General features: G+C 40.7%; 2 protein-coding genes across 28 annotated transcripts in view; both read left to right on the top strand.

The window, feature by feature from the left end:
- Nucleotides 1-10,885, top strand: part of CALD1 (caldesmon 1) — a 181,940-nt gene extending 171,055 nt beyond the window's left edge. For 7 of the 8 annotated variants that reach the window (XM_084787028.1, XM_084787035.1, XM_084787030.1 and 4 more), the window contains 3 exons: nt 791-886; nt 5,753-5,833; nt 8,627-10,885. In XM_084787028.1, coding sequence (XP_084643154.1) covers nt 791-886; nt 5,753-5,833; nt 8,627-8,635 — 186 coding nt within the window. In that variant the 3' untranslated portion in view covers nt 8,636-10,885. The remainder of the gene's footprint in view (nt 1-790; nt 887-5,752; nt 5,834-8,626) is intronic. The other variant, XM_084787032.1, reaches the window with a different exon arrangement.
- Nucleotides 10,886-16,068: 5,183 nt separating this feature from the next.
- The window catches only part of AGBL3 (AGBL carboxypeptidase 3), a 63,878-nt gene continuing 56,002 nt past the window's right edge, over nt 16,069-23,944 (top strand). For 14 of the 20 annotated variants that reach the window (XM_084787022.1, XM_084787021.1, XM_084787003.1 and 11 more), the window contains exons 1-4: nt 16,336-16,465; nt 17,200-17,430; nt 18,781-18,841; nt 22,210-22,395. In XM_084787022.1, the coding sequence (XP_084643148.1) occupies nt 17,368-17,430; nt 18,781-18,841; nt 22,210-22,395 (310 nt within the window). In that variant the 5' untranslated portion in view covers nt 16,336-16,465; nt 17,200-17,367. Of the gene's footprint in view, nt 16,204-16,306; nt 16,515-16,883; nt 16,917-17,199; nt 17,431-18,780; nt 18,842-22,209; nt 22,396-23,944 lie in introns of those variants that run through there. The other 6 variants (XM_084787019.1, XM_084787018.1, XM_084787020.1 and 3 more) reach the window with 6 other exon arrangements.

Genomic DNA, 23,944 nt, shown 5'->3' with positions numbered 1-23,944 from the left:
GGAATGTGAGAGAAAAACTGACACTCCGTTTTTTAAGATTTATTTTTATTTTGTATATAATGGTGTTTTCCCTGTATGTTTTGTATGTGCACTATGTGCATGTCAGGTGCTTACAGAAATTAGAAGAGAGCATAAGGTACCCGTGAGCCAGAGTTCCAGATGTTTGGGAGCCACTACATGGGTGATGGGAATTTAACCTGGGTCCCCTGGAAAAGCAGCCAGTGCTCTTAACTACTGAGCCAGATATTTCACCCTTCCTGGGCCAGAGACATTAAAAGGGACAGAATCAATACAATAAATAGACATTACAAAGGAGAATTTTATTAAAATGACTTATACAGTGGAGGCTGAGTCAGTGGCCAGCTGCACACTGGCGACACTGAGAACGCACTGGAGGTGGCTGTTCATCCCACTGCACGGGCAGTCCCAATCTGGTGATGAAGGAGGACGGGGCGGCGGGTTCCTAGAGGGCTGCTGGGGTTTAGACCTACCCCAGAGAAGGAAGGCTGGCTGCCAAAACAATAGGACAGATGCACTCCCCAGCAAGGCCTGAGGCAAACAGGCAAAGCAGCCCTTCTTCATATCTGGTCACCGCCAGAAGGTGCTGCCCCCTAGGGGTGGGGCGGTGATGCCCCCATCCCCCCATCTTCTCTATTTAATCCTTCCTTCACTCAAGTTGATAGTTAAGATCAACCATCGAAGATTTAAGGATATTTTGACGTTCACCCAGAAGATGTCCTGGGTAAATGTTTTCTTTTCTTTAAGATTTGGGATGATTGGCTTTTTGTAGGAAACTGCTGGCCTGAAGGTGGGCGTTTCCAGCCGCATCAACGAATGGCTAACTAAATCTCCAGATGGCAACAAGTCACCGGCTCCCAAGCCTTCCGTGAGTAGCCTGGGGATGTCTGAATCTCCCTGATCTCACAACTTCCACAGCAGAATAAAAGAGCAGTTGGCTCACTTGCCAGAAGGGTGGCTTTTCTGTCCTCTGCTGCCGCTGCTGAGGATCACACCGGTGGGTGGGCTGAGCGGCCCCAGCAGCTGTACCACAATTACTCACAGGGTAAACCAGAACCTGGGTTCCACTGGGTGAGGGGGGAACTTGGCCATAACACACAATGCTGGGGGAAGGTCAGTTAAGACTCTCTGTACTTCTCTCCTTTTTTCATTTATTTATTTACTTACTTACTTACTTATTTGGCTTCTATTCAACAAACCACACACAGGAATTTGAAAACAAAAGCCATGCTCTATGCTGGCTACTTTTCTATTACAAGTATTCCAAAACTTATTCCCAAAAGATTGTGTATTTTGATTATTTTGAGGCCATGTTTTCTAATTTTACCTAATTCCTATAACTTAACACAAAATACAGTATTCAGGCAGCTATTGAAATAGTTGCTATTATATAGTTTTATATTATACATGTAATATAAATTAAATAATTTGTTATCAACACCTGCAAAGGAAAGCCATAAAAAATTGAAACTAGAAAATTGGAAACATCTCTCCTCCCCCACAACCAATAAAAATGAAGATTACAAAAACTGGCTATGAATATTATGTAGAGAGCTAAAAACCTTATTTACTAAGTATAAGCTTGTTGTGCAAATGTGTCTTTAGCTCTTTCATTGAATATATGTAATTGCCTTATACTTGTTGTTAAAATAAATAAACCATTCACACTCTCCATTCAGCCTTCTCTGCTAAGCTGGCTCTGTAGCTTTATTGGTATCAAGGGAGCAGAGAATAAATTGCCATAGCCCACACTCATTTATTTTCTTATTTTTTATTTTTCTGTGTGTCTTTGAAACAAGGTCTCTCTCTACATAGCCCTGGCTGTCTTGAAACTCATTATGTAGGCCAGGCTGGCCTCAAGCATAACCTGCATTTTATAAGAAGAAAAGCATCCCAGCTTCCGGGCTTTTAAAGTGTTAAGCCCATGCAGCATTTCATTGCATCTGTTGGCTCTACATAGGATCTCCAAAGTCACTAAATCCTAGCACTTTCCAATCAAAAAAAAAAAAAAAAAGAGATGGAAATGTTTGTATTGTCTTCTTGGGTGCAGTGCCTTGAGCTTTCTAGTTAATACTCTACCCAAGAGTCTTCGCATGAACCCTCACCAGGAGGTATATGCCAATGTGAAATCAATTTATAGTCATCAAAACATTATACACTGAAAAATTCTCCCTCTTGCCCCCAAGTAGGTAAAGGATAGGGAGTCAATAAAAAGATTTTGAAAGTGTAGGCAAGAAACCACCCCCAGATGTGTCTTTGGAGCCTCAAGTTTTCACCATCAGCCATATTTACATGAAAAGTAGAAATTATTTTAAAACAGAAATAAATTGTGGTCATTTCAGTCAATGCTGTGGTTCTGGACCTATGGTTACTTTTTTTTTTTTTTTTTAGTTTTTGAATTATGGACCCCTTTGATAGCCAAATGAAACTAAAGGCTCTTCTATAAGTTGTAAATTTGAGAACATGGACACACACACTCTCCCCTCTTCTTGAGGGGAGAAAAAGGAAGGGTGGGAAGATGAATGCTTTCTCTCTGCGTATGGCATCATCCTGCCTCTGTACAGACCACCATTCCTCTCCTCCCACGTACACAAGCACGCGTGGACCACCTCATGCCTGTACCAATGCCTGTTCTCACGCATTTGGTTCAGGGCTTTCTCTCCATTCTTTTAGCACCTGACCTGACTAGCCTCCCAGCCTCTGTGCCATCCTCGTAAGAGGGCTAAAAAGGATAAGGTGGAGTTATCATTACCATAGATATAAATAAATTAAGGATCCCACACCAAAGATTAGCAATAACAGTTCCCGGGACTATTGGTTGATAAAGCGACAGGACAGAAAAAGTGATACAGGGGACCTATAAAATCAATGGCTGTTTTATTCATACTTAATAAGTTATTCTTCTTAGACTTATCTAGAGAATCAGAGAGAGAAAGAATATGAACAGCTGGTTTAGATTTTGGGTTTTGTGAATTTCTGTGGCCTCAAACATAAGGACCAGATTGAAAGTAAGAAATACATATTTGCTATCATAAATAAAATACTAGTTTGGTTATACGTGTTAAGCGTTTATGAGCTTTGCAGACATTCCTCTGGCAGTATTTTCCTCCAACATTGTAGACTAGCACCCACCCTTTGCTACATGTGCTACGTGTATTACATCTGGTGATGTGCCAGTCTCCTGGAAGAAGACAATGACTTGGAACCCAGGCAAGGCCAGGAAGGTGATGGGCCGAGTCTGTGGGTCCAGAAGGAAGAAGGTGAAGTTTTAGTATGGAAAGGCTACCAGAATGCTGCACGTATAAAGGCTGTCAGACAAAAAGGTCCACAGAGGGGAGGTTACAAAGATAAGTCAAATAGGGATCTTAGGTCCTTGTCCATGAGGTGTAGCAATGGTGACCTGAAGCTAAGCTTTGACCCACACCATTGTGTTTATTTTTCAAGTTATAATTTGAGCACATTTTTGAAGTATGGGAGAACACATTCTTGAATGCATTGTTCCAGTCCCTTTGTCTTTTCTTACACCAGCCTCTTCAGACATGTGTTTTTCCATCTTGGTCCTTCAAGACAACCAAGTGTGGCCTTTGGGGCTCTCGCTAGACTGATCCTGAGCCCAGGATGTTAAGAGCATTATTTATAAGCAGCACCCTATAGGGGAACTCCAATAGTGCCATCTTCTGATTCTGGACCAGATACAGTTTATTCTCAACCCATTTCTTTTATTCTCGGCACAGGTAGATGGAGGAGAAAGGTTAGGCTTGTTCGCAGGTGTGTCTCTTATGGCCATTAGAACAAAGTCAGGAAGAGTTATTCCAACAACCAGTCTATGCCCAGTGAAACCTCCGCAAGAAGTAGGAGAGTCATTCACAGGACTAGCATTAGTGTGCTGAGTTCTAAAGCCCAGAAAGAAGACCACCCAGGACTAGTAGTTATGCTCTCATCTTCAGAAATGCTAAGAATTACCAGTGCTGAAAACTGCTACCACTGTCCCCTCGAAGATGAGGCTAATCAGGCATTGTCCTGCCTTGTGTGTCTTACCAGCATAGCCAAGCTATTCATGAGCAGAATTTATAGGCCCCCAGGATAACTTTGTGGCTGGAATTTAATGCTTAATGTTTTAGCTGGTTTGTCTAGTCTTCGTGTATGTCATGTAGCAGTTAAAGCGCTAACTTGTCTTTCTTTTTGTTTAAAAAAGAACGGTGTCTTTCTCAGCTGGCTTCTCTTCTTCACTCTTTCGTCTCTGGTTGATTGGAAACCTGCCTTTCCTGCCTTCATTTCTCCCTCTTCTCCCAGAATGGGTCTTTCTCTAACATGTAGTCTGGTCAGGTAATTCCATTTATATTTCCTCTTTGACTTGAAAATACTTACAATGTAGATATTGATATTTTCTTAAAATACCTTATGTAAACTCTTTAAGTGACCTTGTAAGATTCATCAGCACCATTTCAGGAAAATGCAATCCATTTTCCTAGAAACACTCATGTGAAAGAAAAATATAGCTTCTATGATTCAAATGATTATACCCACTTTTGAGAGCTCTGCCAGCACGTTCCTTATTAAAGCTGCCAACATTTTTAAGTCTTCTAGACAACTTGGCAACTTTTACCCACATTGACAAATGTAGTGGATTTTTTTTTTATATGTGATTTATTGCCTAATGTTTCCAAGCTAAACAGGTATGGCTTTCTGATAAAATATCAGGAGTTCATGCCACAGGCCCATAAACTCCGAGTATGACAAATCTTCACAGGGCGTTATTTAACAGTGCATGCTCAGTGTTGAGATGCCAGTACTCTGCGTTAGAAATATGCTCATCAAAACTGCTATCCGTGGAAAACTACAGTTGCTAGCTTTGCCTTACTAATGAGAAAAGCCGTTGCCAAAGCAAGCAGTACTATTTCAGTAAAACACATTCATTTTCTCCAAACCACCTTGTGCCAAGTACTAATATGAGCAAATGCTGGAAGAGAAGTAAATGGAAACAGAAATCTGGATCCTTATCCAAATGAAATTGTGAGCTGGTAAACAAGATTTCAAGGCTGTATAACTATTACGGGTCAAATGTTACTGTTTCCTTCCCAGGACTCACATATTTTCTTAATGTGCATCATCATCAACTGCCCACCTCTCTTAGAGTTACCATTAGCTACGTGTTTGTTGTGGGTCTGGGTTCTGCTAATCCACTGCTGGATTACACACGTGGCTGTCAAGACATGCAAAAGGAATTTAGCATCTTCATTCAGGTAGCAAGACCCTACGATAGTGATCCTGCACAGGGCAGTTGTCAGGAGATGGGTAAAACACTACACAGAATGAGCCGGGGCAGTGGAGGCCAGCAGAGAAGCTGTCAGGAGCACAGCACCACAGGGCCTACGAGAATTTAGTTCAATGTACATACGACCAGAGATCAGACACTTCCACGTGCACCGCCACATGGGCCTGAGGAGCACCCTAAAATTCTAGCCTGCCTCTCCGGTAGGCAGCATGGACATCTGTGGCCAGAGAGTTGTTAGTGAAAGACCCGGATGTTAGTCCCTTCTCACGAAACAGGCCAAGGGCTGTCACCAGTCAGATAAATCATCAGTGGCTCTTCTGTTTGGGACCATTGGTGCAAAGTGTACTAAACACCATGTCGATTTGAACAAACAGTAGATGTGGTGGCTAGGCCTAGCGAGAAATTATTAATGGTCACCTATCTTTTTTTTTTTTTTTTTTAATGCTTTCTTCTCTTTAGGACTTGAGGCCAGGAGATGTATCCGGCAAGCGGAACCTCTGGGAAAAGCAATCTGTGGATAAGGTCACCTCCCCCGCTAAGGTAACATACTGGGTGGATTGTGTGTCAGAGGTTGATTTTTTTTCTAATGAGTCATGGGATATAATGTCATGGGGTCAAATGAAAAATATTGCTGACTCACAAATCTGTGCTCAGATGACCATGAGTTTCTAAAAGTCCTACGTGTAGCCCACAGAAAAGACAATTGTCAAAGTGACTAGACTGCAGGTTTGTCATGCTTTTAACATAAATGACTCAAAGTCATGATTTCCAGTTCAATGTTTGTTTGTTTGTTTGTTTTTCAAGAGAGGGCTTCTTTGTGTTGCCTTGACTATCCCAGACTTGTTTTGTAGACCAGGCTGGCCTCAAACTCACAGAGATCCACCTGCTTCTGCCTCCCTGAGTGCTGGGATTACAGGCGTGTGCCACCTCGCCCAGCTCAGTAAGACAACTTTTAAATAGTTGTAGTTGTAGAAAATCTGACTAAGAAGGTCACATGGCATAACCATGGGGTATTTGTCTTTGCAAGGTCCCTGATTGGCTGAATAGTTATTTTGGGAAAAACAAATTTCTTAGGAAAAATGTTGTGTCTCCTTCATTGGCTCCATTTCTAGAACTATCCTAGAAGACATTTCCACAGCCTCAGACTCCAGATGGCTATGGCACAATGTTTAAATTGACAAAATATGCTATCCCATAAAATCCAATGGCTAAAAATGCTTGGTCTCCTAGGAAAGGGGTTTGCATATTTTTCAGAAACACACCCTCAGTGGGGTTTAAAAGACGCTCACAGAAGAAGCAGTACTTCTGGTTGTACAAGAACATAATTCCACTCGTAACTGTAGCCTATCCCCATTTTAAGAAACACACGCAGCCTTGTCCTTCAGTAGGAGAAAATCCAGAAAGAGAAGTCAGAGAGCAGTACTAAGTAAGTAGAGAACAGAAAGCTCCAAGTGCCGCAGAGCCCTAGGGACAGCCTTCTTAAGCAAGCTCCAGCCGAACGAGCTGGCTGAAGGGAGCTAGAAGGTCCCCTGTAGTAGAGATCCGCTCTAGTGAGGAGTGACAGCCACTTCCCCTACACTTTGTGCTCTCTTCCATCTGACGCAGCTGCCTAAGTGTCCACTCCATCCCCTCTATTAGTTATATATTACTCTTTTGGTACCACGAAATCCACTAGCCCAGCCTCTCACTTAAAGTGACTTCTAAATAAGTCCATTATCCAAATGATTGCTAAATATGCTAAAAAAAAAAAAAAAAAAAAGTACCTAGTGATGGTCACCACTGCCAACTACGAACACTGAGGGAACAGCTACTGTCTGCTGGGGACCATTACCCTCTCATGTGATCCTCCAGCCACTAGGAGAGGACTGTTACCATTTCGTAGCTGAAGAAACCGAGGCACTGAGAGATCCAATGGCTTCTGTAAAGGAACAACATCTAACAAGTAGCCAACCCTGCACCAAGGTGCTGGAGAGGCGGCTCAGTGGTTGAGAGCACTCGCTGTTCCTGCAGATGTCCCAGGTGCAATTTCCAGCACCCATGTGGCAGCTCACAATCCAACTTAACGCCAGCACCAGGGGATCCAACGCCCTCTTCTGGCCTCCAAGAGCCATGCACATGGGACACAGGTATACATGCAGTCAAAACACAGATATAAAGCAAAAATAAAATATTTTTAATGTTCAAAACTACCTGCACTGACACTCAAGCAGTCTGCTCTGATACCACATTCTTAACCATCGCCGGTAGTTTGTTTGTTTGTTTGTTTTTTTGAGAATGTACATTCAGCAGAAAATATAATGTTTTAAAATTCCCTTTGTAATTGTCTATTGGTGGCAGAGGAAGGGTAAGAAGGGTAAGTTAAAAACAAACAAACAAACAATGAACTTGCAGGCCTAAAACCTTAAAATTCTGGTAGCGTAGATACATCTTCCAAAGTAGCAGTCCAAGTATTATGACAGCTTCCTTTCTGAGTAGGGGACATTGGCTGTCCACACTCACAGGTCTCACTAGGTCACATTAGGGCTATACAAAGTACAGCAAAAAGCACGCTGGAATGGTGGACTGAGAGGACACCTCTCACAAGACAGCATGGAAGATGCCCCTGGGATTATGGTACCAAGTAGTAGGGTGCTTTCCATGTGCCATGCCTTCTTTCCTCACTAGTCTACCACTCAGCTCTTCCGGCAGTTCTAAGAAACCCCTAGACCTAGCTGAGTTGATGAGTCAGCAGGTGCAGGACCCCCCTGCTCCAAAACCAAACTCCCTACTTACAGTGTGGATGTTCCCTTGCAATGAAAATGCACTGCACTTTGAAGATGCAGTAGATCACACATTAATACACCTCAGCAGGGACTTTCGGCAGCTGGATGAAGGAGAGATGAATGGAATAAGAATAGACTTAAAGGTCAGATAACTCTCAAGGATAAGTGTGTAGGGATTTAAAAACGAAAGATAGCTGGGGGTAAATGGGAGAGAAGCAGTAACAAACATATCCTCTGTCCCAGTGTTGGTATGGCCTTGACTGAGCTTTTCGGTCATGTAGAACACTAGAAGTCCCCAGTCCTTATTGCTGAGCTTAAAAGCCATCTTGACTTTAAGTGCTATGAGCAAAGATGAAGGTCAAGGTAGGAAAGGAACCTCAAGAAGAAAGAATAAGGGAAAAAAACCTTGGAGCAAAAGGGCACATTTGAACAAAATGTCAGTGGTAACCATCCCTTTCCTGTTGTTTATATTTACTCCTATGGTACCAAGGGTCCTTTTATTTTATTTTTCTGGAAAATTCCATCCTAATGAAACACTGTGGACTGCTGATTTAAAGTTCTCTTCTCTCAGCAGGTTTGAAACAATCGGAGAAAGAACCCAACTGCAAGACGCCTTGCTGGACCAGCTCAATTGCAGGGGGCTAATTGCTCTGTTTATATTTATGTTGATTTACTAAATTGGGTTCATTTTCCTTTTTAAAATTTTTTTCCAATATCCCAGTAAACCCATGTATATGCTCACTATATTTAATAACCACAACTAGAGATGTTCATGATCCAAGTACTGCCTTTGCAGAGGAGCCTGTTTCTAAAGAAACCCATGCTGTGAAGTAGACTCGCTACTGTCATCTGAACAGTGACACCAACCACATTGGAAGTCAACAAAAGGAATCTGGGGTTAAGATTATCTGAGGCACGCATGCAGTGACGGGGGGGGGGGGGGGGCGGGGAAGAAATGACCCGTAGGTTTTGTTTTGTCTCAATACAGACATCATGTTTCTGCACTTTAGACTAAAGCATGGAAGACAGTATCTAAGTAGGCAACTGAAACTATCTGAAAGGAACCCATTTCAGATCCAACATAAGGGCAGTAATGATTGTCTTTTTAAAAAAGAAGATGTGCTGTTGAGATGTTGCCTTCTTATGGGCTAACTCATACTTAAATTGGGTGATTATTTTAGCTGACAGTGGTACTGATTTTTTTTTCAGGTAGATGCTTTGCAGATTTCTTTGGTAGCGACAGTGGACTGAACCACATTTAGAAAACCCAACTATGTAGTGTATGTGCATACATGTCTACAGACACACTAATGACAGGCTGCTCGTTCATGTGCTAGACTATTATATTTTGTAGTATGTCCTTGTAACTAACCAATATCACAGCTTTTGAAGATTAAAAATCACAATATTATATTAATATTTCATATTTGCCAGTAGAAACATGGAGGTTAGATATAGATGTTTTCAATGCCCAATGAGTTATAAGAAAAAAGTGTTGGGGGAAAAAAAGAGAGATTAGAAGTGTCAAAATTAGCTGAAATTTCTTATAAGACATAGTATTTTGTTTATATTGAGGGCAGTCTTGAGGTCCAGTGTGAATTTTATTAAGTCTACCATCTGGATGACGCTCAACCCTGCTTGTTTGTGACAGTGACGTTCCCAAGGAAAAGTTTGACCTATGTGATAGCTAAGTCTCTTCCTTCTGTAGTACTTAGGACCATGCATCTTGGCGACAATGCTACACAAATTAGAACTCATCTAGATGACTGAACAAAGACCAGTTTTGCCGACAGACAGGTAAAGGGAGCAAAAGCATGGCAGCCCTTCTATCTTTATGTACTCAGACTTTTTAAATTAAAAGTTTCTGCCTTTATTAGTCATTTGGTACTGTCATAAGTTGATAACATCTTGAAATTTCAAAACTATATGTAAATTGTAAGTTTTTACTTCCCCCTCAAGGGTCCTTAGGGACTCACCATTCCAAATTCGGATCCTATGTTAGCTTATGTCTTTATTCTTCCCAATAGATATAAAAGTACTCCAGTATCTTACATAATGTTCTGATAGAGAACATTCTATGCATAAGGTGTCATTGCACAAACTCATACCTCAGCTGACTTAACCAAAAGTATCTTAGTCTCCATCCCTTCCACACTGGGAGCTTCCAAAACAACTATTTCTAATCTACATATTTCCCTTCATGAGGGAAGGGTTGGCTTGAGGGGTGACCACTGCCTTGAAAAGTCTATTTTTCTCACAAATTAGTGTCCCTAGATTTTAGCAAACTTGGGCCAAAGGAAGGAAAGCCACCAAGACCACACAGGTCTTCTACCCATGACGGAGTAGACACGAGTCTACGATGAGATAAACAGAATGCGCGTGGCACACCCGCGGAAATGACGTCCACCATTGGAGTAAAATGGATCAAAGTTTGATTTAGGGCAGATGGCAAGGGAACGTGGCTGCATTAACAAAAGCCTTCTCTTGCTACTTTATAGGCTCTTTGTTGCTTTTGCTTTTAAGAAAGTTCAACGTTGTGAAAAAGTGTTTGATCCTACATTTTATTCCAATATTTGGATGACATGAGCTTTAGGGTAGAATTTTGTCCCATTTGGATGTAATCCTTGAAAAAGCAAATTCCTCATTTACTTGTTGGATTACAGCTCTCTGTTATCTTTAAGAGGGGAAACTGCAAGCTGACTAGCATGTTCTGTGAATCTGCCATTGTTAAAACTGTTATAAACACTTGACATTTTTCACTGATAATTGATTGCTGCAATAAAAAAATATATTGTGAAAATGCATCCACAATAAATGGAGTTCTTCCAAATGTCTCTGCCTCATGCATTTTTCTGTCCTTTATTGATTGGGAGAAGAGTGACTATAATAACAAAGAGGATGGCAAGGCACACTGAATGCTGGTTTCACTTTATTCTCAAGGAAAAAGGTACTTTGAGACAGGATTTCATGTAGCCCAGGCTGGCCTGGAACTCGTTAGGAAGCCAAGAATGACTTTGAACTACTGACCCTCAAATGCTAAGATTACAAGTAAGTGTTAGCATGCTTGGCACAGTTGATATTTAAGATACTTATTACCAAATGTTCAAAAGTACTCTGAAGTGGATGACTGACAGAACATTTTTAAAAATTCTCCTTCAAAATAAAAGCAAAGGCTAGGGGCAGTGGCAGGTGGTGGTGATCTGGGGCACTTGGAGGGCTGGACAAGGCATGAGTTTTGCACGTCATCTTGTTCCCAGCTTTATAGTTTGTGTGTTAGCTCATCCAACCCCAGCTCCACAGAGTATGCTTACTTCTCTCCACTTCAGATTTAATAGCAGAATTTTGCCATGGCATGCTTTATTTAAGGAGCACTTAATGTATTTTTATAAAATATGATCATCATAAAATAGGCCTGGACAGGCCCTGAGGGTCTGCATTTCAAAGGATTCTGATGCTGTGAGCTGCTTTGCAGACCCTGCTTTGAGAAGGCAGTTCATTCTCCGCTTCCTCCCTTTCTTCTGGTCCTCCTCCCCATCTTTTCCCACCCACTTAAGTCTGTCAGAATCTGTGCTTCAAACATTGTCAGTGAAAACAAATGAGAGCCAAGCTCAGTGATGCACACCTGTAATCCCAGCACTCCAGAGGCAGGCAGATGGCTGTGAGTTCGAGGCCAGCCTGGTCTACAAAGTGAGTCCAGGACAGTCAAGGATACACAGAGAAACCCTGTCTCGAAAAACCAAAAGAAAACAACAAATGAGAGCACTTCCTAGGACCAGCATTTAATCCCTTTCACACTATTAGATAGGTGGCCATTATTCCTGTTTACAAGGAAACTGTGGCACAGAAACGTTAAACAGCTTATAGCAGGCCACCCAACTAGGTACTGTAGTTTCAGAGGTTACACTTAAACCGCTGGGCCATTGGTTCTCAAAATGGAGGTCACAGCAGAGTCTTCCACCTGTTTCTGATTCCACAGGGCTGGGGTGGAGCCTGAGAATTTATCTGCTAAAAAAAAAAAATACTGAATAACATTAATGCTACTGGTCTCCTGAAGACACCTTGAAAGCCACTGTGTTATGTGAGAAGAGAATACTGGCTGGAGCCTGCCCCTCATGACGCATGAGTGAAATACAGGCAATTGCTTAGAACTGACATGGTCTTCAGCCTTTTAGTCCTTTCAGTAACCCTACAAGATAGGTACTAGTCTATCCCCCTCCCATTTTGTAAGTAAATTGAAGCAAAGAACATTAAAAACATGCTAACATTCAGTGAGCTGTTAAGTCACCAAATAGTTGGCCACCAGTCCACACGTTTAATTACTATACTCCCCAGTTTATTGCAAGAGATTATTGCCTGTAAGGGTGCCTTGAGGAGAGCCGTGTGTGTGTGTGTGTGTGTGTGTGTGTGTATGTCTGTGTGTGTGTCTGTGTGTGTCTGCCTCTGTGTGTGTGTATGTTTGTGTGTGTCTCGCTGTGTGTCTGCCTCTCTCTCTCTGTGTGTGTGTGTGTGTGTGTGTGTGTGTGTGTGTGTACAGAGGGATGAGGATTGAACTTGCTCTTCTCATGAAATCCATAGGCAAGTATGTGAGACCAAACACTGGGAGTAACTTGGCCAGGTAAGGAGACCTTTGGCCTTTTGACCCAGGATGTCTTAATCCCAAGCCAACAAGAGGCAAGAATCTTGAAGGAACAAGAGAAGCAGATGAAGACATTTTTATGGGATGACCCTTGAGCTTAGTCTTGGCTAGCTACATGGAACAGATGTCAAGGTCTAAGCTTGGAAACACTTTGAGTGGTTTGGCCCTCAAGTGGGTCATCCTATGGCCAGACAACGCAGGGAAGGTGCAGGCAGGTACTTGACTCGCTTCTAGCTCCCTGTTCCTAGAACAGCTTCATCAGCTAAATTGTGTGAAAAGACCTCAAAGTCCCCATGATACCTAACTCTATGATGTCATAAAGAATGAATGCTCTGGTCATTTATCTAGGTCTCTTGTTTAATAAATTCTAAATGATAAATTGTTCAAAATAAGTTATACTCATAACATAACTTACATTTTTTACCATTCTTCTAAAATGAAAATCTCCTCCCAGAACCCATGCCAGTGACTGTGCCTTTAGGGATAATACAATGTTAAGTTTTTCTTTCCTCTTTTCTTCTTCTTTTAACACTGTGATTCCTACTGCCAGATGAGAGTAGAAGAGGGAACTTTTCTGCAGGCTACCTCTGCCTCCTGAGAAGGCAGAAACTGCCTATACGGATCTATCAGGAACTTTCAGTGGTGAGATCACAGAGCAGGGAGCACAACTCAGAAAGCTTTGAAAAGTTCAATCAAGGCCTTATTTTCATTTTAACTTGAGAACAAAGAACTTAATTTTTAGTAAATGCTATTGCCTGAACTCAAAATAAAATTTAAAAAAACATTTAGATTAAAAATGGAAAATCTAGATGGTTCAGTGGGAAAGGAGACCAGCTACCAAGCCTGACAACCTGAGTTCAATTCCCAGGGCCCACATAAAGGAAGAACAGATTCCTACTAGTTGGCCTCTGATCTCCAAGCATGCACTGTAAGCATGCATTCCTCCTCCTCCCCAATAAATGCAATACAAATCATTTTTTAAAGCTCAGTTTTAAACATTTAAAGCAGATGCTTCAAAGGCTATTTTAAATTTATCTGGAGAGGAAAATCCATTGATATCTTTTAAAATGTCACTAGATCCAGCTAGCATTTCATTCATAGTCTTTGTACTTGCTGCTTTTTCCACCTCAAAAAGGTCCTATCTCATCACCCATATGGTTTCTTCTCCTGTTCCAATGTCACCTGGGCAGAGAACTTCCCTGCCCACCTCATCTGAAGGAGCCATGCTGCCAAGCTACTCACCTCTAGGGCCTGCTACTCACTCTGTTTCTCTCCACAGCAATTTTCATCTGCATGGTTCTGTTGTTACTGTTTTGTCTGTTTTCTCCCATTAGAACTGAATTCCCTTAAAAACTGTTCTGCTCCCTGCAGTAGCCTTGCACTGCCAACAGTCTCTGATGTGAACTAACCACTAAAGGGTCTGATGAAGAATGAATGAATGTGAATTTCAAATTCACAACTGTTGAATTTCTAAGTCATTTCCTTACCCACAATTCTCATTCTTCTCTATAAAGATTCACTGACATATAGCTGGGCTGACTTAAGTCCTATGGTTGCCTCTTCCGTACTTGGTTGGGTTGTTTCTCTTGAGCTTCATTGTGCAAACCTAACAGCCTATGGCCTTTGTCCTTGACTAAAGTCCAACAGAAAAAAAAAATTAGATTCCACATAGAAAGACTGTCTTGGCCTATTACTGTTTGCAGTATCGCAATACCACCAGCTGGGTAAGCTTTCAGGAGAGAGGTCTAGCTTGACTATGGTTCTAGAGATGCAGGTCGAGGGAACACATTCGGTGATGGTCTTGCTGGCAAAGTCCTGAGGGACCAGAGGGTACCCCTTAGCAGAAACAGGGAACGGGTCTCCTCTGGTCTGTCCTATAAAGCCACTAAGTTTTATTATGAGAACTCCACACTGATGGCCTCATTTCATCATACTTACCTCTGAATGGCCCCACATATAAGCACTAGTGATGTTTCTGTTCTTAGAATTTCACAATGGCAATTAAATTTCAGTTCTGGACTTCTGAAGATACCCTCACACCAAAGAGTCTCTGGGCATGTCACCTTTAGTGATGTGCATACAGCATGAAACCAAGCACAACCAACTCTGAAGACCAGTTGTCCAACGATGGTGACCTGTGATACATTTTATTTCCTCAAACAAACATGAAGTCTCAAGATTTTGAATTGCTGACACAAATACATTTTCAGAAACTTACCAAGTCTAGAGATGCTAACCCATTTCCACATTTGAACCAAAGTGCTTTGCTCTTATTTTACTTTCAAGCCTGCTAATCCTTGTTTCTGCAATATCAAAGTCTCATGTGGTCCATGAAGACACTGAATACCTATTCATTTTTTTTCTGTTTTTTAATGTATTAATTTTACATTCCAATCACAGCCCCCTCTCTTCTCTCCTCCCCGTCCCACCCACCCACCCACTTCCCCCCTCCTCCTCAAAAAACGGAAACCCCACCCCTACCACCTTATAACCACACCTGGGCACATACACATCAGGACTAAGCTCATCTTCTTCCACTGAGGTGAGACAAGGCTTAAGTTTACTTGCAAAACTGTTCCAACTGTATTATCCACCTAAGTTAAAGATGACCAATAAATCAAGATGAGATGTACACACACACACACACACACACACACACACACACACACACACACGTCTTTAATGGCTGTATTTTATTTAAACAAGTCCAGGGGTGGGGCTGTATGAAAACGTTAGCTAGTAAAGAATTTACCCTCATATGACTCCTTCAAATAAGTCTCATTTCCAGAGGACTAAGGATGAATCACAATTGTGCAGAGAGAAACCCAACCTTTTAAACTCCAAGTACAGTTATTGCATTCCTTTTATTAATGAAGAAAATTAACTTGCCCATGGTCAGGCTGTTAAAAGTCAAGTGAGCATCCAGACACAAGTCTTAAAAATGTGTGTTCTACTGCCTTCTCTGCGCAGGGACCTAGCAGACAAACTGCTGTCACTCGGAACTAACTGCTGTCGCGCCTTCCCCAGCGCCAAATCCTCCCTCCAGCCTGCCACACTCAAACTTCTCCAAACCTCCAGGTAACTACTGGAAGTCAAGCCTGGAGTTCCTATCATCCCCTGGCGTCCCTTTCTCCCGCTAAACCTCACCACCTCGGTCGCTAGGAGAATCTCCAAGGCTGCCACGAAGTCTCGCGAGACTACAGCCGTCGCCTAGACAACAAGAGGCTCGCTCTCCATGGAGGGCGTGGCTGCCGCCGTTGAATTACGTTGATGTTTCCTCTGGCTCTGTCGACGCCGAGGGTCCGGGGGACGTCCTGAAGTGCTGTCCCGGCCAGGGTGGGACGACTCGGGTGGCTTGAAGAGGCCGAGGGAGCGAGGCCGGCGGCGGAGGCGCCGCGCGGGGGCTCCGCGCGGGCGCTGCCGTCGTGCGCGCCGCCTCGTTCGCGTCTTCCTCAGGCGCGGGGGTTCGCGCCCCGCCCCCAGGCGCTCGCCCGCCTCGTCCGTCCGCGCACGTAAGGAGACGGCCGCCGGGTGCCTGGCGGGTTGGCCCGATTTCGAGCTGTCATCCCGGGGCTGAAGCGTCAGCCTCCGCCCTGAGATGTCATCTGGAAACGGCGCTGGGTGGCAGCAGTTGCTTCTGATGAAGCTTTGCAAGGCCTTCTGTGCGGTCAGCGCGCCAGAAACACGCTCTTCTGCAACCATCCTAAACCAAGGGCTGTGACGTTCTGTAGGTTGCGCGTTCAGCCCACGCTCCCAAACTCTTGTTTTTATAGAGTGAGCATCTCCCACAGAACCTTCCGGTAGCTCTTCCAGTTCGAACGATGTAATTGAATTTAGAAGTTAGCTATACAGTAATGATCAAAATTAAAGAGAAACTTAAGCTGTGGACAGTGAAACTTGTGAGAAGTAAAAATTAAGGAGGAAGGAAAAAGTTTTTAAACTATTGCTACATTTTGTTGCCTGAATAATTATAAAATTGTAATGCTTGAGGACAATCCTGAGTTTACTATTGCTGTGTAGTGTTTAATTGTAATAGAAAGTGTAAATAGTCTGGCTATTTACCGTGAAACTTCTTTCAACTAAATTCTAAATTGTTTGCTTGTTTGTTTCAGCATATTTTTTAGGTTTTACTTTTGTTCATTAAACATACTAGTAGGTTATGGATTTATTTTCCCCCTCCATCTCCTTCCAGGGTCACCTCTGCATTCCATATCCACTCATCTTTGTATCCTCATTTTATTTTTTTATTTAATTAAAATATAATTGCATCATTTACCCCCTTCCAACACTCTCAGACTTATAGCCTCCTTCTCATTATTATCATTATGTATGTGTAAATAAATATGTACATGCAACCTGCAGAAGTCTGTTTAATGTTGCTTGTATGTACATATTTTTAGGACTGACTATTTTGGTATTTGATAACCATTTAAGGACCTTGTCTTATAGTAATGGATAGTTTCTTAATATCTTTTAAGTTGAAGTTAATTTCCTGTATTCTTATTTAGTTTTTAGAGATCTGTCACTGTTAATTAAACACAACTGGATGTGTTCTGGAATATTTAATCTAGAACGTACACACCTTCACTTCAAAGAAAAGTTGTCAAGTAATTTCCTTAGAAACTTTACAGCCTACCCACATAATAAAATAAATTTCAAGGCAGACACCGAAAGAGATGTCAGAAGATTCAGAAGAGGAAGACTACTCAGACAGAAGTATCAGCGATGAGGATGAATCGGTATGTTTTTCTCTCTTACTTAATTCTAGATAAAGTGTATTATAAAGCATATATCCCCAATTAAAACATTGTCGAATTGGTGATGAGCTCGTTCTCATGGAAGTTAGAAAAGACCTCACCTGGAAAACGTACTGTGTAATAAGCCCTATCAGGAAAGAAAGAAAGAAAGAAAGAAAGAAAGAAAGAAAGAAAAAGAATCTTTTTTTTTCTTGAAGAGGCTATCAACTTGAAAGTGGGGAGGGGGAGTGGGAAGGGCAAAATTATCTCTTTCAATTAAAAATATTTTAAAGGATGTATTTTATATGTATACAGTATTCTGTCCACATGTGCGCCTGCCCGCCCAGAAGAGGGCACCAGATCTCCTTACAGATGGTTGTGAGCCACCATATGGTGACTGAGAATTGCACTTAGGACCTCTGGATGAGCATATAGTGCTCTTAGCCTCTGAACCATCTCTCCAGCCCTAAAAACATTTTTTTTTTAATAGAAAGTTTTTTTCTTGAGAAAATACTTGGGGGAAATTCTGGATTTTATTAAAATGTATGTATGTAACCATTAGGATTTTATTTTTATTATTCAAATCTGCTTACTTCTTGTGTGCTAGTCATGGTACAGCATCCTACGTGCCATGCTAGAACCACTGGGGCTCCAGCCAGTGTGGTGTCGTACCACAGTTAGTGTGACTCTTTAATGCCAGAAGGGCAGGGTGTGGAGAGTAGAAAAGGAAGAGAGGGAGGGATGCTGTGTTTGAAAATACTGTGTCTAATCCTACATCCCGTTCTAAGAGATTGCTTTTAAAAGTATAAATTATAGTATGTTTAAAGTTCCAAAATCTCTCCGAAATGAAACATAGCTCTCTAAGTCCATAACTTTTTGTGTTCTCGTTCGCCGTTGTTTTCCCAAGTGTTCCAAGAATCTTTAAACTTTACTCCTTCTCTTCAGTCATTATCATGGCTGTACCCTGTGGAAGAGGAGGAATAAAGATGCAAATTTTAAAGCTCCCCTGTATTGGAGCTGCTGCTTTGGGGCCACTAGCCCAAATAGTCATTGTTAAAATTAAAGACAATCACAAGTACTAAAGATGTTCAGCAAAACTCTGGATTTTGATATTATTGGTTTTTTTTTTAAGATTTATTTATTTTTTATTATGTATACAGTGCTCTGCCTGCATGTACACCTGCAGGCCAGAAGAGGGCATCAGATCATATTACAGATGGTTGTGAGCCACCATGTGGTTGCTGGGAATGGAACTCAGGACCTTTGGAAGAGCAGGCAGCACTCTTAACCACTGAGCCATCTCTCCAGCCCGATATTATTGGTTCTTAAATTTTTAAAATTCTTTTGTTTCAGGATGAAGATACATTCATGAAATTTATAAGTGATGATATTCATCAGTGTACACTACTAGCAGGTTTGAACTCATCTATATGTATTTTCCTCCATTTTAATCATGAAACCTTGAGTGCATAAAAAGTAGGATAAGGAACCTGAAAAAATCCAAATTTAGTAGAATAGTGATTATTCTGGTGGGTAGGAAAAAAGGAATATATCCACTTTTGAGTTTTAAACTTCGCAGGGTGGTTTTAAGTAAACCTGCCTAATATGAAACAGTAATGGATGAAATTAAATGAAAGCAGTAGTTATGTTGTGGAGCCCTGTTTAACATAAGGAGTTACCTTTTCATTTTATTCAAAATAGAACTATTTTAAAGACGTGGGTGCATTTATTCAGTGACCCAATATATAACAAACACAATGTATTGGAAATACATGTTTATTTTAATGATGTATTGTTGCATAAATAGCCTTTAATAAAGCTATTTATTTGCAAGTATTTATATGTGTGTGTGAGCATTCTGATGTACACTAGACTTTTTAATGTATACATTTACAGTTATACTGTCAAATTCTAAAATATTTCCAGTAAATATTCACATATATAAAACAGTCCAGTACTGTTGTTAAAGCCTTTTTACTTGTTTGTGTTACCACCATCCTAAAACAAACCACTTTCAAGATAATTAATTACTCTTCTTATATTGGTATGTGTCATGATTAGAGTTTCTATTGCTGTGACAAAATGCGGTGATCAAAAGCAGCTTAGGAAGGAAGGGGTTTATTTCATCGTATTATTATTGGCCGCACTCCATTGCTTAGGGAAGGAAGTCAGGGAGGAGCTTGAGGAACTGAGCTGGAGGCGATAAAGCAGAAGCCATGGAGCAGTGCTGCTTACCTTGCTGAGCTTGCTTTCCATGCAGGGTCACTTGGCCAATGATGGCCATTCAGCCAGGGAGCTGTGCCCTCTCACATCAGTCAGTAATCAAGACAATGCCAAATACAAATAGCCAAAACACTATGAATGTGACATTAATATAATTCCTGGTGGTTCTTCTTGCTCTATGTAATTTATTATATATACGTAAAAAACAAAAAATATTAATAAAAAGAGAAAAATCAGGAAAAGAAAATGCTCCACAAACTTACCTACTCACCAGTTTTGTGTAGTCATTTTCTCAAGATTTCATCTTCTCAGATATGTCTAGATTTGTGTTGAGTTGACAAAAAACAACCAGCATAGTATGTATGTTTCAAGTTTTTCTCTTTACAAGTATTATATGTGTATATACATATAAATGTAGTATATATACATATATAAAGTTTGTATTGTGTATATAGGTAAATGTACATATACCTGTACTGGTAGAAATCGTATAGCACTGTTGTGTGCATACTTCGCTGATGCCCCTTTTTGTTAGCTTTGTTTTAGCTTTAACATCTAATGGAAGACAGGATGTAACTCCTTGTTTTAACTGGTATATTGTTAGAGAAGCTGAGAATTATTTTTACAGGCTTATTGCCTACTTGTATTCCTTTTTATGAATTGCTCATGCATGGTAATTCTTCTATTTTTGTTTATGTTGCTTCCATTATTTAGAATTTTTTGATGTGGCTGGGTTTATCAATATTCATTTATGGCTCTTCAATATTCATTTATGGCTCTTCATTCTTATCTTACTAAGATTACAAAGACCTTCTCTACCCCAAGGTCATAGTTATACTAATCAAAAAAATCTTAATTACTTCCCTCCATTGATCTGAATTTTTATATTTAGTTTCTCATATGAATAGGTTTTATCTTCTAATTCATAAATAGCTACTGTGTCATTTGGTAATCTGTGGGATTATTTATTGAAATTTGTCCATTTTTATCACTGATTCAAAATGTCACCTTTACCATACATTTGACCTGTTAGCTTTATCAGGTACTGAATCCCATTTTTCCATTCCTGGACTCACAAGTCATCATTAATGTTGTAAATTATAGCTTTAAATGTGATATTTTGGTATATGTTAGGACAGGTATCTCTTCTGACTCTTATTTTTCTAATTGAGTCAAAAGTTAGAAACAATCTGAATATCCAAATATAGGAAATTTATTATGTAAATCACACACACACATGTGCCTAAGGTACATATTGTACTGGCAGTTTAGGGAAGGCTTTTGTAAGGGAAGATATAATTAGTAAAGAACCACAAATGAATTCTGAGAGCCATATCAAAATAATTCTAGTACTAATGTAGATATTTATCTGTGATGTATATTTAATAAAGTCACAGTCATATGTTGAAGGTGATCCAATTTTGGTAAAGCCTGTTAAAATATAACTACACATTTAAGGAGTTGATTTGAGCAATAACAGTTCACAAATTGGATGTTTAAAACTGGAAAGTGTTTGGGCACACTAAGTCACATATAAGGGGAAGACATAAAAAGTGAATACATAAGCAAGGCAAATAAAAGATTTGATTGTTTGAAGTGGAGCAGAGAACTTACTTAGATCCTAATGGAAAGCTCCTGGAGGTTAGTTCACAGGTTCTGTGGGCTATAAAAGAAGAGAAATAAACCTAGAAGGAATTTCACATCGAACTGATGTAATTACATGCCAACAGAGAAAGAGCCATGTACAGCCTGCCAAGGGTAGGCCATAATGACTGTGTGAACCACACTCCTGGGCTGGGTCACAGTGCAAACGTGTGTCTTAGAGATCACTAGCAACCATTAGGTATACAGTTCCAGTAAGTCGTGAGGTTATGATCAGTGACTATATTTAACTTGTTGGACGATCAGTATGGTTAGGAAGTCAAATATAGGGCTTAAGAAAATAGATCACTCAGTGAAGTGCTTGCCTCACAAGCTTGAGGACCTGAGTTCAAACCATAACAATGTCTGCATGATGGCTTGCACTTTATAATCCAGCATGCAAGAGGTTTATGTGACAGGAAGACCTGTAGTGCTCACTAGATAGCCAGTCCAGCCTAATTGGTGGTCTCTGGGCCAGTGAAAGGCCCTACTTCAGTGGAGGTACAGTATTCTTGAGGATGACACCAAAGGTTGCCCTCTGGCCTCTGTGGGCTCTCGAGCATACACACACACACACACACACACACACACACACACACACACACACACACATATTTAAAAGTCAAATTTAGATGATTTGCTAGGGATGCTGCAAGAAACAGACATATTTAAAGTATTAGTAAGAAATCATTGTAAAATAATACTACATATGTTAACCAACATTTTTAGCTATTACGAAGATGCATTTTTACAAATTTTATTTAGCTATTTAAAATGTCATGAATTATTAAATCATTAAAATGATATATATAAATATGTATAAATTAAGTATGTTGAAAGGAAAAGAACTATATGAAACATGTAGGAATTGGTGGTTTCCTTCTGGTCACTCATGATTATGTTTGAATATTTTTCCAGCTGATTCCATTGGGGACCCATTCTTCCCTCGGACTACACAAATTTTGTTGGAGTATCAGCTAGGAAGATGGGTACCACGCCTTCGTGAACCACGAGATTTATATGGTGTCTCTTCCTCTGGTCCACTAAGCCCAACACGATGGCCATACCATTGTGAGGTGGTTGATGAAAAAGTCCAGCATATTGGTATGTTTTTAGAGGTTGGGGGATTCAGACATTAACAAACTTATTTCATCAATCTTGATGTTAATAAGGACACTAATGAGGTAACATCTGCACTCCAGAAATATAACATAAGCCATGTGCTTAAGTCAAATTTTTCTACTAGCAATAAAGGTTTAAAAGTAGAATTAATTTTAAAATATATTCTATTTAATTAAAGTATATCAAAAATATTTCATTTTCTTTTTGCACAAAGTCATCCAAATCTGATATGCGTTTCATACTTATGGACATCTTAGTTCACACATTTCACTGTGCTTAAAAGGATTTTTAAATGTATACCAGAGCTGGGTGTGGTGGCACATACCTGTCATTCTAGCATGCCAGAGGCTGAGGCAGAGGATTGCAAGTTCAAGGCCACCCTGAACTATGTATCATCAGAGCCTGTTTCAAATGAACAAACATCTCCTATCTGTACTAGGTTTGAACAATTCCGAAAGATTGGGCTCTCCCAGGCAGATATACTGGGACATGCCAAGTGTCATCATACTCATGAACCGCGTCTCACTCATTCTTGTTCTGTGACCCCCAGTCTCTTTTCTTCAGTCACTTTGTCTCTGTGTTTTTCTTTCCCAGTTCTTGTTTCTTTTCTTCAGGTGACGTAGATGGACTGTAGAAGACCTGTTTAAAGTGTATTTTTTTTATTGTTTATGTGTGGCATTTTCAAATTGGTTTTCTACCTCCTGGAAAGAGCTCAGAGATTTATGTTCATAGTCAAAGGCAGTGGACATAAACATAGTCAAAACCATCCCTATTGCTGTTCACCTTCCCGCTGCTATTTTCCATTGTTGATTGTAGAGTCCACATACGCTATTACTATGTAGAACTCTAACAAAACATTTGTGAGTGGATAAAAGTAAAAGCTATCTTTACTTACTACAGTGCCTACTGAAGTTAAGTGCAACTCAGGAGTTTGTTTTTTATTGGTTGTTGTTGTTGTTGTTATTTGTTTTGTTTTTGTTCCTCAAGACAGGGTTTCTCTGTGTAGCCTTGGCTATCTTGGACTCACTTGGTAGACCAGGCTGGCCTCGAGCTCACAACAATCCCCTGCTTCTGCCTCCCTGAGTGCTAGGATTACAGGTGTGCGCCATTACGCTCAGCTCACTCAGGAGTTCTTAAAAACTAAATTTTTTTTCTTGCATTATCTGGCTTTAGATGGGTAAGTATCATGGCAAGACAGGCAGTCAAGATAGGGGACACAGAGAAGCAAAAAGACTAGTGGTTTTGCTTACAGAGAAGAAGCCAGCATTTCCCCCAACTTCAAAATTGTAGGTCTAGAAATACATTAAGAATTCACACTTCCTAGTATAAGCGCTGCAGCAGGGCTGCCTTCAGTGTGTATTTGCCCTAGTTTATGGCCTCTCCTGCTTGTCCTTTCAGCTCTGTCGTCCTACCTCTCCTCTCACAGCTTCCCTCTTACTCACATGCCAGGGAAAGAAACACAGAAAACAGACAAGCAAACCAAACAAACAAAACGCCACCATGTACTAAATCTTAACTCTTCCTGAAGTCC

This window comes from Acomys minous, assembly GCF_964271855.1.
Source record: "Acomys minous genome assembly, chromosome: 6".
Classification (NCBI taxonomy): domain Eukaryota; kingdom Metazoa; phylum Chordata; class Mammalia; order Rodentia; family Muridae; genus Acomys; species Acomys minous.
The sequence above is the reverse complement of the archived record's forward strand: the minus strand, read 5'-3'. Positions and strand labels throughout refer to the sequence as shown.